The sequence below is a fragment of the Onychomys torridus genome, chromosome 7 (assembly GCF_903995425.1).
Source record: "Onychomys torridus chromosome 7, mOncTor1.1, whole genome shotgun sequence".
In the NCBI taxonomy this organism is placed as follows: Eukaryota; Metazoa; Chordata; class Mammalia; order Rodentia; family Cricetidae; genus Onychomys; species Onychomys torridus.
Window position 1 is genome coordinate 30,123,841 of NC_050449.1, and position 14,506 is coordinate 30,138,346.

The 14,506-nt window shown below is 41.8% G+C and overlaps 2 protein-coding genes across 5 annotated transcripts; one reads left to right on the top strand and one right to left on the bottom strand.

Annotated features, from left to right (window-relative positions):
- Window positions 1–87: 87 nt before the first annotated feature.
- On the top strand, window positions 88–11,351 carry Pus3 (pseudouridine synthase 3). 3 transcript variants are annotated; one of them, XM_036194004.1, is made up of 5 exons: window positions 88–829; window positions 3,797–3,851; window positions 5,569–5,976; window positions 6,085–6,650; window positions 7,494–11,351. In XM_036194004.1, exons 3-5 carry the CDS (start codon window positions 5,593–5,595, stop codon window positions 7,993–7,995), a joined length of 1,452 nt encoding a protein of 483 aa, XP_036049897.1. In that variant the 5' UTR covers window positions 88–829; window positions 3,797–3,851; window positions 5,569–5,592; the 3' UTR covers window positions 7,996–11,351. The 3 variants fall into 3 exon arrangements, with proteins under 3 accessions (XP_036049897.1, XP_036049899.1, XP_036049898.1); XM_036194006.1 differs by lacking the exon at window positions 88–829 and adding an exon at window positions 842–918; XM_036194005.1 differs by lacking the exon at window positions 88–829 and adding an exon at window positions 1,256–2,962.
- Hyls1 (HYLS1 centriolar and ciliogenesis associated) lies at window positions 2,040–10,893 on the bottom strand. Of its 2 annotated transcripts, XM_036194007.1 has the most exons (4): window positions 10,581–10,893; window positions 9,210–9,262; window positions 4,693–4,811; window positions 2,040–3,459 (listed from the first exon to the last, which is right to left on the bottom strand). In XM_036194007.1, the coding sequence occupies exons 3-4, from the start codon at window positions 4,704–4,706 to the stop codon at window positions 2,526–2,528; spliced, it is 948 nt and encodes a 315-aa protein (XP_036049900.1). In that variant the 5' UTR covers window positions 4,707–4,811; window positions 9,210–9,262; window positions 10,581–10,893; the 3' UTR covers window positions 2,040–2,525. The 2 variants fall into 2 exon arrangements, with proteins under 2 accessions (XP_036049900.1, XP_036049901.1); XM_036194008.1 differs by lacking the exon at window positions 9,210–9,262.
- Window positions 11,352–14,506: the final 3,155 nt, after the last annotated feature.

Consider the following 14,506-nt stretch of genomic DNA (forward strand, 5'->3'; position numbering starts at 1 on the left):
TGCAGGCTCTCGGGCTTGTATCTCCCCGGACAGCTCCATCTGGGCATCAAAGGACACTGATGATTGCACAGGACACTGATGGGCTCGGCTGGAGGTTCGGAAAGAAAGCAGAGTTCAAGTGCAGACATCTGTCTCAGTCCTGGGTATTTCTGATGTGCCCACGCATACACGTATTTTAATTTTTATTCTAAGGCGTGGCCCCTTGTTAAAGCAACCTCGACCACCACTACCTACATATATATTGCACATTTTGGGGGTAGATCCCTTATGCTAAGTATGGACCAAGAACCAGGATTTTCTGTTTTTCGACTGGAATTTTAAGAGTCGTGGCAACGTTTCTAGAATCGGAAAAAATAGAAAAGCAACAAAACTGTCGCCATGATCTCTCCGTGGTGCTGAAGCAGCGCTCCTTTGCCCTGTACTGTCACAGGCTATAGCATTTCCCTTTAGCCTTTACATTTAACATCCTAATAGTAAACGCTTTTGATTCTCAATTAAATTTCCGTTAATTGAATGATGTGCAAAATTGGGACACGATCTTCAATCTCTTAGTTTTCATATAGGATAGCTAGCATTTAAAACCTTTTTATTTTAGACCAGAATTGTAATTTAGTCATTTGTTCTTGTATTGATTGTGCCTTGGGGTGAAAACAGGGCTGCATCGGAAACCTGTGCTTACGGTGGGTTTGGGCTTAAGGCCGGCACCCGGATCTCGGAACTACATTTCCCAGAACCACAGGCGCGCCTTCTGTGAGGCCGCGCATGCTTACTGGAGACACGAAGCCGTAGCTTCCGGCTAGTCGCGTGGTCGCGAGCCGGTGACCGGAAGGTAAGTGTTGAGTCTCCCCGGTGGGCTGCTTTGAGTCATTTAGAGGAATGAGCAAATGCAGGGAGACTAAATGACTACCTCCTAGCCCGGTACTTAAAGGCTTTAAGTGTGTGAAGTGGGACTTAGGACAACGCATGTGGTGTCGTGCCTGGGACTTCTTGGAACTAAGAAAGTCCCACCAGCGGGGCTTAGATTCTGCAGCTGGCTTAGAGGGCCTCTGCTGCACCAGAATTGCTCAAATACAAACAATAGTAGTAGCCCAGTAAAGGTGGTGTGGGAGAAAGGCGTGGCGGAAACTAGCAGTTTATTTTGGGCTTTGCTTTACGCAATACTTTTCAGAGTTAATGATCGTAGCGCGTCTTGAACCCTTTATCAAGGGGAAATGTGTATCCACCTCTCCCCCCCCCCCCCCTTTAAACTTCAAAGTTTCATGCCTTTGAGGCTATTTTAGGATGGATGCTTAGTGCACCCAGGAATTCCCTTTGTGGGTATTTGGTCACCGTTGCATACCTGTCTACCTTCTGAATTTCACTGATAAACCTAGTGTGCTGGGCCAAGAGTCTTGGGGTCGTCCCTTTTAAAACAAATATGCCTCATGACTGCGTTGATCTTCTCATGCTTAGATAGAGCTAAACTGGGATACTTACCTTGAAAACCCTTTTATTTTGGCAGTTTGAACTTTGAGGTCCAGAGAAAGGAATTTTTTTTTTTTTAATCGACTATTTTGAAAAAGCTGTCATACTTTTAACCCTGCACCTAGAGTTAACTATTCCTTGTGCTCTGCATTTATGACAGATCTTGCTGTTTGAGTTACAACATAATTTGTATTTCCAGGCATTTGTGGCATTGTCCTGGCTCAGATATACCATTGGAGTTTGCAGTTTTTACTTGTCAATGTATCCACAACATGTAGCTGAGTTCCTAATAACATGTCTAGTTATGGATGGTACTGGGTAAATGTATTCTATCTATAGCCTCAAATATTGTTCAGAGGATGTTTTAGCAGCTAGTAATTTAGCAGCTAGGACTATTCATGTTTATAGTGTTTTTCCTTCTTGAACAAGCATTCTTCTGTCAGCTTTCAGGCCTAAATCTAGTGCTTGAAATAGACAACTCTGATTGTTTTTTTCTTAAGGTACTCCTTACTAGATTATTAAGATTATCAAGAATGTAAGTTCTAGCAAAAAACAGGACTAGTATTTTGATCAGTATCAAGACAAGTTTGTTCATTTTTGTGTCTTCATGTCAGGTTACAGAAACTTTGAATATCATTAGATGATCACAGGAAGAATCATGACCTAGAGCTGAGGTCTTTATATTGGGAAGTACTTAAAACAAGGTTCAAACTCATCATTTTCCAAATTCTTTAATAGTTGAGCTTAATGCCCACAAATGGGGGCGGGGGAGCCAAAACAAAACACCGCAGTTTGTAAGTCTTTTCAAAATGGCACTGACTACTTTGACAAAATCCACATTTCAGGTAGTCCCCTCCCTCAATTGTTGCATTTGAGAATATCAACTTAGAAATTTAAGTGGTGTATGGATACTTAATGTGACATAGAAAAAATTAGGAAGGACCAGTGAAATCCTTCCCCTATGTTCTGTGGGCTTTTCAAGTCAGTTGTACTTAAAAGGAGAGAGAGATAAAGAATTGGATTGTCCTAAATTCCATGGAAGGAGACAGGTTAAAAAAATCTTAAGAAGGAGAAAGAGGGAAAGGAAGCTTCTTGGGTATGACACCATTTGCAAGGTCACAACGCACACCCCACCGAAGGGCAGACCTTTTCTTCTCAGTTGGTACTAGGTAATTGTTTGGAACATAAACATGTTGAGGCTTGGCCTGGGGTTCTGTTCTGGAAAGCATTTGTCCTCGGACACTCCAGCGAAGCTCCTTCCTATGATCTTCACCAGGAAACCGCATTGAATCCCAGTCCCTTTTGTACTCAAAATATCTGGCCACCCGGTCTATCTTGCCCCGGTTTCGGCTTAACTGATCCAGCCTGGGGAGAATAAAGGACTTGGGTCTGCTGGCAACAATCAAGTCTTGTTCATAAACAGGAGGTCCCATTTCTTCTCTTCGTAGATAGCAAATGAGCTGATGATCTTCTTGTGAAATTCCTTGGTACTCATGTGGTAGGTTATATTTTTGTGAAGCATCACTTGGGGATTCTGTGCCTTCTTGAAATTGTAGGTTCATCAGCCTGTGTCTTAAGTTCCAGAGGTCCAAGTCACTTTCTGTACCCGATTCGGATTCACTGATAATAGACTCATCTGTCACTAGTACTTCCCCATCTGGCTTTCTGCGCAGAACCTTTCTCTTCATCACTGGCTTTCTGCATTTTTGGGAAGCCTCTGAAACAGTTGATGAAGTGACGCGGCTTCTTATATGTGGGTAGTGCAGTTGCACAGGAAGAGCAGGTCTCTTTCCTGGTGTCACAGAGGCTTTACTGTAGGGATCATACTGGCTAGCCTTGGCTTCTCTCCTAATATCTCCTTCGCCCTGCCCTGCACAGATATGTGTAAAAGCTGTAGCAGCAGCTAACATCCGTTCTTCTGGATCCATATTGGCCCATTTTTGTCCACCGGGTCTTATCAGTTGTTCCATTGCTTCTTCTACATTATAAGGCTGTCTATAAAAGATAACACTAGTCAGTTTCCACCTCATTAATTGCCCATTCTTGTCTCAGTTTTATAGTCAATTGAAAGTACAAAGCAATAATAAATTCAATAGTTATGGTAGAGATGTATCTATTACTTGCTCTCATGTCTACTGTTTTCTTTCACTGCCTATTGCTTTGTCACATGTGGCTCCTGTGATGTGGGCTGAGTTCTGGCATATGGAAAGCTTGAGACTACATGTAATTGAGCATGATGCTTGGTGAACAATAACAACATGTTTAGAGGATGCTTTATGTATATGGCATTACTCTCATATGGTTATTAATCCATATAATTCTTGCATTTTAGGATTCTTTTTCACAGGAAGCTGCAAGAAGTTAACTTGCCCAAAAGTACACAGTTGGTAAGTACCAGAGCTGTAACTGTACCTTAGCAGTCGGAATCAGACATCAAAGAAGCAGCATGATGGGGTGTGCACACATACAACACACATGTGTATACATATACTCTAAGACAAATCTGTCCTAATAAAAATAACTATCCAAATCAACTACCAGAACACGCAGTGGTTGATTTCCTGACTGGATTGAAGGTAGTTATCAATTGTCTGCTACTTTGCTTCCCTACTTTTTTTTCTCTTCAAATTGAAAAATACATGCTTATAGTTTTAAAGGATAAGTGAGTTTTCCACTCCATCCACAGTGGTATACCATCAAACTTTCCCATCCTTGTAGACCATTCCACAATTAACTGTTCTCAAACACTTGAACTTGTGTTAGTTAGCAATGCCTTTCCCCAAGGAATATAGCTTAGTGACTGAGTGACTGCCTAGAATAATACAAGAGGTTCTAGTATTAGAATTCCTAGTGTTATCAGTCCGTGTGTCATCGTCCCTGCCTCTGTAGGCTTTTTATGATAATTTAATAATATAAGGCACTTTTCCATATTTCTGCTAGTAATATTAGTGCCACTTATAAGATTTAAATGTTTAATCTATCATAAATAAACTCCACTTAGTCATAATTGGCCTTAGAATGAATATAGAAATGCTAACCAAGTAACTACAAGTTACAGATTAGTTAGAACCACCTCGGTGTTGAGACTGGTATTGTTGCCCTTTGGTTACTGAAATACACCAGAAATTTCAACTCCCAGATCCAAATTATGTCAGACTAACTCTTGTATAACCGTTATAGAAATCTTTTATGAACACATGAAATTGTTTATAAAAAAGCCAGTAATACCTTTTTTCTGCCATTACAACTGCTTAAAGTAAGAAAAATTTGTCTCCACGTTCTACTTCCAATGTGAAATATAATCATTGATTGTATTTCTTCAATTAAGATAGCTTCTATTGTGCCACCTTTAAAACAAAACAGAACATTAGATAACAATATATAGGCCACTTACTTGAAATATAAGACAATAGAAACAGAAGCAGTCATAAGTAGCCCATATAAATAATTCTTACTATTAAAAATACTGGACAAATGTACTGAGAAATCAAGAGGAAATGTTATAGGGAGAAAACTGGTCTACATGAATCCTCATCTTGGTTAGTAAGGAATAGAGAAATGAAATTGAGGCATTTCCCTAAATTTTAAAAAAATAAGGTGAATTTTTCACTTTTCTTTTGTGAAAGTGGCCAGATAAAATAAATGTAAAAGAACAGCGATGAGCTGGGTGGTGGTGGCACATGCCTTTAATCCTAGACAGAAGCAGGCAGATCTCTGTGAGTTCAAGGCCAGCCTGGGGTACAGAGTAAGTTCCTGGACAGGCTCCAAAACCAAAAACCAAAAACCAAAAACCAAAACCAAAACCAAAAAACCAGTGATGAATCCATAATAATAAAACTGGTGTCTTTGGGCACCATGGGCAAGCAGAACATACACTTCTAACATCAAATTAAATCTTAAGTGTTTTTTGTTTTCGTGAGGTATCTTGTTCTGAACCTCTGGCTGGCCTGGAACTTGTGGTCTTCCTGTGTGTGCCTCCCAAGTACTGGGACCATAAGACTGCACTACCATGCCCAGCTTCAATGCTGTTTAATCATGTTATACTGTCCTATCCAAAGGAACCAGCACTGAAACTGATTGTGTTTCTTCACTCTTTTCCCACAGGGTGGACCTCCATGATTTCTTCAGATGGTTGTCATGGCTGAAAACACAGACAGAAACCAGATTGAGAAACTCCTAAGCAGAGTAAAGGATCTGGAGCAGGAGGTGAAAAGACTTAAGAAAGAACAGGCCAACAGTATCAAAGACTCAAACATTAGAGAAAATTCTTTAGGGTCTGGAAAAGCTAAGCGTGCATTTGATTTCAGTGCTCATGGCCGAAGACATGTAGCTCTAAAAATAGCCTACCTAGGCTGGGGATACCAGGGCTTTGCCAGTCAGGAAAACACAAGCAATACCATTGAAGAGAAACTGTTTGAGGCTTTAACCAAGACTCGACTAGTAGAAAACAGACAAACATCCAACTATCACCGGTGTGGTCGAACGGACAAAGGAGTTAGTGCCTTTGGTCAGGTAAGGGCCAGTGCCTTGTTTCTTAAAGCAAGTAATAACAGGAAATCCGAGTGTACACACTGAGTCTTGATATCATCTCTGAAATAGTTGCTTTCTCTAATTCCACAGGTGATTTCTTTGGACCTACGTTCTCAGTTTCCAAGGGGCAGGGATTCAGATGATTCTAATTTAAAAGATGAAGCCGATGATGTTGCTAAAGAGATCCGTTATACCCACATTCTCAATCGGGTGCTCCCTGCAGACATCCGAGTATTGGCCTGGGCTCCTGTAGAGCCTAGCTTCAGTGCTAGGTTTAGCTGTCTTGAGCGGACTTACCGTTATTTTTTCCCTCGTGCTGATTTAGATATTGTAACCATGAATTACGCAGCTCAGAAGTATGTTGGCACTCATGATTTCAGAAACTTGTGTAAAATGGATGTGGCCAATGGAGTGATTAATTTTCAGAGGACTATTCTGTCTGCACAAGTACAACTAGTGGCTCAGAGCCTGGGTGAGGAGAGAAGGCAAGAACCTTTCCAGTTATGTCAATTTGAAGTGATTGGCCAGGCATTCCTGTATCATCAAGTTCGGTGTATGATGGCTATCCTCTTTCTGATTGGCCAAGGAATGGAGAAGCCAGATATTATTGATGAATTGCTAAACATAGAGAAAAATCCTCAGAAACCTCAATATAGGTAAGTTAAACCAAACTAGTACATCCTTCATGATTTTGAAAAAACTCAACCACTGATTCTGTCTTCATTAAACTGTATACTTTTAGAAGATTTTATTTTATGTGTATAGGTGTTTGGTGTTTTGACTGCATGTATGCCTGTACACCAACTTGTGTGCCTGGTAACCACAAAAAAATGTCAGATATTTTGGAACCAGAGTTACAGAATGTTGTGGCCTACTATGTGGGTACTGGGAATTGAACCCAGGTCCTCTGGAAGAATAGTCAGTGCTCTTAACCACTGAGTCATCTCCCCAGCTCCTTTCACAAACTTCTGATTTGAAGAATGTTATGAACATGTAAGAGGGGTGCTTGCTATCTACTAGTTTTCTCATTGTTCTATCCCATTAGTAAGGAAATAGATATTTGGACCAGGCTTCTAATTCCCAGCTTCTGAAACTATAGGAAAGGTAGCAAAGAGGTTTTTCTTTTGTGAACGGGGTGTGGCTAACAGCGACATCAGTAGTTCATTCCTAGGTTGTGAGAATGTCCTGAACAAGTCTGGATAAATAATGTGCTTTAAGTTTTATGGTATGATGGGAAGCCAGTGTCTTCCTTTCTTATCAACCCACATCTTGATAATTTATTGCCTCTTAATACCATGCAAATTGATCATTGTTCTTTTTCCTTCCTTTTAAGAAGCAGTTATAAAGTTGCTCCAGATTAAGACAGTGGTGTATTCTTAGATGTTCCTAACCATTGACATTAGTAGATCTTCCCTGTCCTCTTAATCTCAACTAAAGCTCAGTATTATAAAAAAGAACTATTGGCTAACTGCTGTGCATTCTCACTTGTTTCTCTTTAGCATGGCTGTTGAATTTCCTCTAGTCTTGTATGACTGTAAATTTGAGAATACCAAATGGATTTATGATCAAGAGGTTCAGGAGTTCAATGTTACCCACCTACAACAGCTATGGGCTAATCATGCTGTTAAGACCCACATGCTGTATAGTATGCTACAAGGACTAGACTCTGTCATGATAACATGTGGGGCAGGAACAAAGATGGATGAAGCAACAGAATGGAGAAACATTAAGCCCTCTGTCATAAAGCAAACTAGTGCTTTTGTAGAAGGAGTGAAAATGCGTACATATAAGCCCCTCATGGATCGCCCTAAATGCCAAGGACTGGAATCCCGGATCCAGCATTTTGTACAGAGAGGACGCATTGATCACCCACATTTACTCCACAAGGAAGAAACAAAGGCCAAAAGGGACTGTGCCGACACAGAAGAAGAAAATACTGTTTTAGAGAATCCAACAAAGAAGGTCTGTATAATAGATGCAGAGATTAACAGTACTGTATAATCCCAGCAAGCTAGGGTTTCTACCAGGATCTAAGAAGCAACAATCAGCTAAAATTCTAATGACTGGCTCTTAAAAAGACCTAACAAGTCTTAAACAGTAAAGGGTCTAAATTTTCTCTAATCCCTGTCCAAAAGAATTTTGAAATAAGAGAAGTAAAAAGCACTTGTGAGCTATATAAGCCTCTGGAAATCTGTGCTTTGTGTTTAAATTCATTAAATCCTGATCCCACAAATATCATTTGTTATTCCAAGGTAAATGTCATAACCACTGATCTGAAAGATCTTTGCCAAAGTGTCTTACTTTCTTATTAAATTCCATCAATTAAAGATTGGATAGATGGGTTTAGTGCCAGATGGCACTAAATCCTAGCCTTTGGGTGGATGCAGGATCAGGAGTTCAAGGCCAGCTGGGCTATAAGAAACTTCTCAACAACCAAACAAGAAAAAGCTTTGAAGTCTGGTAGAAAATACAAGTCCTTTAAGAGTTGGGAATGAACATATACTTAGGATGACTACAGAGTGACAAAAGGTTAAATTTAGGTAAGTCAGTGTGTCACATTCATACATTAGGGGCCACTAAGAAGTTTTAAAAGCCAGAGAATTATGCAGCAAAAGCACTACTAATATTCAGACATACAAAATTCTTGACTCATACCTTAGCAAATGAACTTAAAAATGCCTACTTTAGTAACTGCCCCTGCAATAGTGTTATTCACACTTACTAGACATGTTTATAAAACCCAATCAACCAGTAACTAGTCTGTTCTTCTGTTCAAGACTCAAAACACACAGGGATTAAGGAACTCAAGGACAGTTAGAAACAGTATCCACAGTAATCTGGTGATGTCTAAGTGCTAGAGTCCTGGGGTGGAGTATATAATCACAGACTTGGGGAATTTTAGAAGATAAGTAGTTTGAAAGTGAGGTGATTTGGGCAGAAGTGGTGCAACCTAATAGTAGCTTTTACAACCTAGCAGAGGAGCAGAACAGCATACTAAGAGATTTAGGATTTCTTGTCAATGTAACCGTCTAAAAAGGATTGCTTTGTTCTTTAATTTATACGTCTTAAACATTTGTATGTGTGCATCACATGGGTGTCCACAGAAGTTGGAAGAAGGCATCTTAACCTTCTGTGGAGCTGGAATTGGGCAGTTGTGAGCCATCCACTGGGTGCTGGGATCCCAACTCTGGTCCTCTGATAGAGCAGTTTCTTACCTTATTTTGGTTTGCCTTGTCTGGCAATATTTGAGTTAACAAAAAGGAAAAACCTAGAAAAGAAAAACAGAATTTAAGAAATAGTACCTATTTAAAAAGTCACTTCCAAAGCCCTAAGTAAAAGGTGTTCTACTTCAGAGTCTATAGAAGCAAGACTTCAAGGTTTAGATCAAGAGGTTGCCTGCCTAGGAATCTAAAAGAGAATGGATTCAGTGACCTTATGTTTGGTAGGCAGTCATCAGAGAAGCAAATGAGAAGCCCCCAAATTTATTTTTGCAAAACTACTAAGGTATTATTTATATAAACTCCAAGGTAAGGACTGATGTTGGAAAAACGTAAAGACGGGCTTAAAGTTTACTTTCTACATTTAGAAGGGAGAATTATTTCAATATGTTTTGAAGTTTAATTGAATTTTAGACACTAAAGTCATGAGGATTTTTAATGGCGTGTTTACTAGACATCGTTAAAGTGTTGTTCCTTTGTGTTCAAATTATGTCTCTGACATTTTACCCCTTAAATGTGTTGATGCTTTACAGAGTGAAATGCAAATTTTCATAAGGTCTATAGGTTATGTTCAATTCCTTTGGTTTCTACTAAAACACGACAATCTCACAAGCTAGAGAGTCACACACAAGCTAAACTACCATCTTATATGTTGTGAATAATTATCGTTAATATTGACCAAAATACCTATTTTTTCTTAAAAAAAAAAAAAAAAAACAACCAAACAAAAAAACCCCAAACAACACCCCCCCACCCAAAAACCACAACTTAAGCAGTTACCTAGTTACAGCTGAAAGGATTTGGAGGGTGGTATTTTTAACTCTTAAATTCCCGGATGCGGATATAACTGAAATTATGGTGCAATTTAACCTTCAAGTCAAATGACAAACTGCTCTCTAGAAAAACTTACTACCTGGACACACTCGTTAGCGTGCTGATTTCTATTTATTCACGTTCATCAGCACTGCCTATTGAAAAACCTAACAAACCTGAAAGGGCACTGTTAAGAGCCGTTCCTTCAGTTTTACCCGTTATCCTTAAATCCTAAGCAAACGATACGGAGGGCTGGTTGTAGGCAAGAGCCCACGAAAGGTGCAACCCAAACGTGAGACGACTTCCCTGCTCTTAGAACAATGAGGACAGCCGCAGCACCATCTGGCCGTGGGCGTGCCGAGAGCTCCGCTCCTTCCTTCCCCAGGGGACCGGTCCCCAGCCTCCAGATGACTCCAAGGGCTCTGTCAGCTCCAGCGCTCGGCCGGCCTCCGGGCGAAAGTGGCGCACAGTGCACATTGTGACCTGGAGGGACTTGGCGGCCTCTGTCCCGGTGGCCGGCTAAGGACGCCCCAGGCAGCGCACCCCGGGATTTACCTTGAACGCAAGTGCCGGGCCAGGGAGGAGATCGCGAATCCACCCACAGCGGTCCAGGGAAGGGGCTCGGGCCGCCGCCGCACCCTGTCCCAGGACGTGTCTCTCCACCGCCGGGCTGCGCGTACGTCACCAGCCCCTGTCGCTGCTGCTGCTGCTGCTGCTGCTGCTGCTGCTGCTGCTGCTGCGGGTTTAGTCGTCTGGTCGCCACTCACTGCGGACCACCGCTTCCCACTCACGCAGGCGTACAAACCACCCTCGCTCCACGCAGTCGTTAACGGTCGGCCGTTCAAGTTTAAATCCCGGAGCCAGCCCACGCCCTTGGCTCCGCCCACCCGCTCTCTGATTGGCTTAGAGGCCAGACGTCCTCCACGCCTACAGAAAGATTGGTGCACGTTTTCTTTCGGCCCTCCCCCGCGGGCCCGGAAGCGGGGTTTGGGGCGTGGAGCTGAAGTGGGAACCCGCCGGGCAGTGGCGCGGAAGCCTTGGTCTTGGTTCCCCGGGCGTTAGTTTGGCGGAGGGACAAGGGGCTGGTCCTGCTCGGTGCCCCAGCCGCCCGTGGCCGCAGTCGGCGGCGTCGGAGGTGAGCGCAGGGGAAGGTTCTGGGGCGCAGCTGGCCCGGCTCACACGTAGGCCTCCTGTGCAACCCGCTGTACGACGTCTGGACCAATGCCCGCCGCATCTCTCCCGCACGGCGTGCTCTCTCCCAGAATGCGCTGTTATTACCCTCTTTATCCGAGCGTACCCTTGACAAAATAAAAAGTATTTACCAGACGTTTTAAAAAAAATTTTTTTTGAGTATGTGCCTGAAAAAAAAAAAAAAAAGGAACCCCAGTGCTTTGGGAATTGCCGAGGATAAGATTGGAAAAGAGCCTCCCATATTATGTTCAACATTCTGGTCACTGGTATGCATCAAATCTAAAGTGTTTTGGCCAGATCCTCGGTTGTATTTCCCAACACAAATAATCAGATAACACAAATATTAAGCTCCTCTTTTTCTTTCTCTCTCTCTCTCTTTTATTTTTTAAGACAGGATTTCTCTGTGTAACAGTCCTAGCTGTCCTGGAACTTGCTTTGTAGACCAGGCTGGCCTCGAACTCACAGAGAGCCACCTGAGTGCTGGGATTAAAGGTGTGTGCTACCACCGCCCAGCTCTTTTTCTTTTCTTTCTTTCTTTTTTTTTTTTTTTTTTAAGATTTATTTATTTATTATGTATACAGAAGAGGGCGCCAGATCTCATTACAGATGGTTGTGAGCCACCATGTGGTTGCTGGGAATTGAACTCAGGACCTCTGGAAGAACAGCCAGTGCTCTTAACCTCTGAGCCATCTCTCCAGCCCCTAAATTTTATTTCTTAAAATCTAGAATGCGTAACTCTTTATCCTATCTTCTACCTAACTCACTTTTTTTTCAAGGGCCTTCCTTGTTCTACCTCTGAGGCACTTGAGGGTTTTTTTTGTTTGTTTGTTTTTTGTTTTTTAATAACATCGAGATAATGGCAGAAGTAGACTGGGGATTTTTTTTTTTTTTTTAGCGACTGCCCCTTGATTGAAACATAACACTACTTTAGTGCATACATTCTTTCCTCAGGAACAAATATCTTGTCTTTATGTTATACTTGTATGGATTTTTCTTTGGTATAGAACCTCCAGTTAACATGTCTCAAACAAGGGTAGATGATTTATTTTTTTTTGCCTACTTTTGACATTCAGCTTTATCCCTATCCCTCAAGCTAGGAATGTGCGGTGTAGCTGGCCTTCATCTCAAGATCTCCTTCTCTCCGTCTCCACTAGTATTGCAAATGTTGGCCTGTGCCCACCTGCCGGCAAATGAAGATAAACTTAACCATGGTCCTATGGTTCATACATGACCTTACGTTTCTTTTATTCTAGAAACATCTCCATTTCCCTCCTTATATTTTACTTTTTTTTTTTTTTAAGATTTATTTATTATGTATACAGTGTTCTGTCTGCAGGCCAGAAGAGGGCACCAGATCTCTTTAGAGATGGTTGTGAGCCACCATGCAGTTGCTGGGAATTGAACTCAGGACCCCAGGAAGAGCAGCCAGTGCTCTTAGCTGCTGAACCATCTCTTCAGCCCCGATACTTTTTAAAGGAGCCCAGTTACAGGCTTCTGATGAATCCCTCTAGTGAGGGTCTTCTTTACCTTTGGACACAGTTCTCTTGTTTGCTCCCCCAAGTAGGTGTAGTTGATTTTAGCCCACAAGCATCTTTATTTATAGACTTCAGTATATTCAACTCATTACATGGTCACGCTTAAGTTGACCAACCCTTATGATATCTTTGCTTACCTTACCCCTTTGTTGACACTTTAGCAATCCTCTTAACGGTGGTTCTCAGAGTATGTCCTCTCTTGGTCTTTTTCCATTTTTTCTTCTTGGTCTTCTCAGTCTAGAGGAATAACGGTACAGACAACAGCAGAATGAAGACAAGCAGCGTTCTCTTGTCACCTTGCCTGTTCATTCGCCCCTCGCTCTCGCTCGATTGCTTCTGAATTCTGTAAACTACCTTTGATAGCCACCAGTGATCTCAACAGTCAGCAACTGCAGTTGTCTTGCTCAGTCCTGTATTTGATAGTTTATCCAGTACATATTTATTGGGCACTCGTGCAATTTACTGTGGTATGTTTTGGTGGTTTGATAACTGAATAAAAATCCCAGCAAGTGGGAGACTGAGAATGCAGGATCTTGACTTGGAGGCAAGCCTGGGTTACATAAGGAGACTGTGTCTCAGAACACAAGCGGCTGGAGATGTAGCTCCTAGTAGAGCACTCACCTAGCATGTACAGGATTCTGGGTTTAATCCTTGGGACCAAAACCAAAAGACACAACTTATTGTATTTAGGTATAATTGACATTGATGAATCACAAATTAAAATTATGGTCTGTCAGCACTAACGGGTGGCAAATTTTTCATAGAGAACTTCTAATAACAAGGATACACAATATTATGTCACAAACCAGGAAATGGAAGATGAGTGCAAGGAGGGGAGGGAGAGATGAAATGAAAGGTATGTTATCGGGAGTGGAAAGGGTATGCAAAGATCTAGGCATATGGGAGTCTTAGCCTTGAGAAACTGAATGAGAACTAGGAAAAAGGTAGACGGTAGAGATGAAATTAAGAGGTCATGGAGGCCAATGGGAGGGATTCTGATTTTATACAAAGAGCTATGGGAAATGGGTGTCTGAAACAGAATTGGGGTGTGCTGTGAAATACTCAGGCTTACTTGGAATTATTTTCTCTGCATTGGATTAAAGGAGTGCACAATTCTATGTAAAATCTAAATGGGAGATAAGTGCATATTCCAGTTGTACGCTGTGGTAATTTAGGCGAGGATGGTCATGGCCAAGATATTAAGAACGGGACAGATAGTTGTATTTTGTGTCTATGACCAGAGCATAGATTTGCTGAGGCTGAGGTATGAGAGAGCAGGTGTGCTCTATTGGTTTATAGGTCTCTGGTTTGTACAGCTGAATGCTGCTTTTTGTTTTTTGTTATTTTGTTGTTTTGTTTTTGTTTTTGTTTGAGGCAGGGTTTCTCTGTGTAGTTTTGGTGCCTGTCCTGGAACTTGCTCTGTAGACCAGGCTGGCCTGGAACTCAGGGAGATCTACCAGGCTCTGCCTCCCGAATGCTGGGATTAAAGGCATGTGCCACCAACTGCCTGGGGAATGCTGTTTTCTCAGACAAGAGATACTGGAAAAAGATAATCTTGGGTGAGGTAGAGTTAAGTTTTGAGCATGTTGAATTTGAGATGTTAGTCAGTATTCTGTTTCTGTGACTTAACAGAGAAATTTAAATGGAGGAAAGATTTATTGTCTTTCAAAGATTGAGTTCATGCTCACTTAGCTCTGCTGTTCCTGGGGATGATGGTTAGGCAGAACAGAGCTTCTCATCTTATGGCAACTAGGA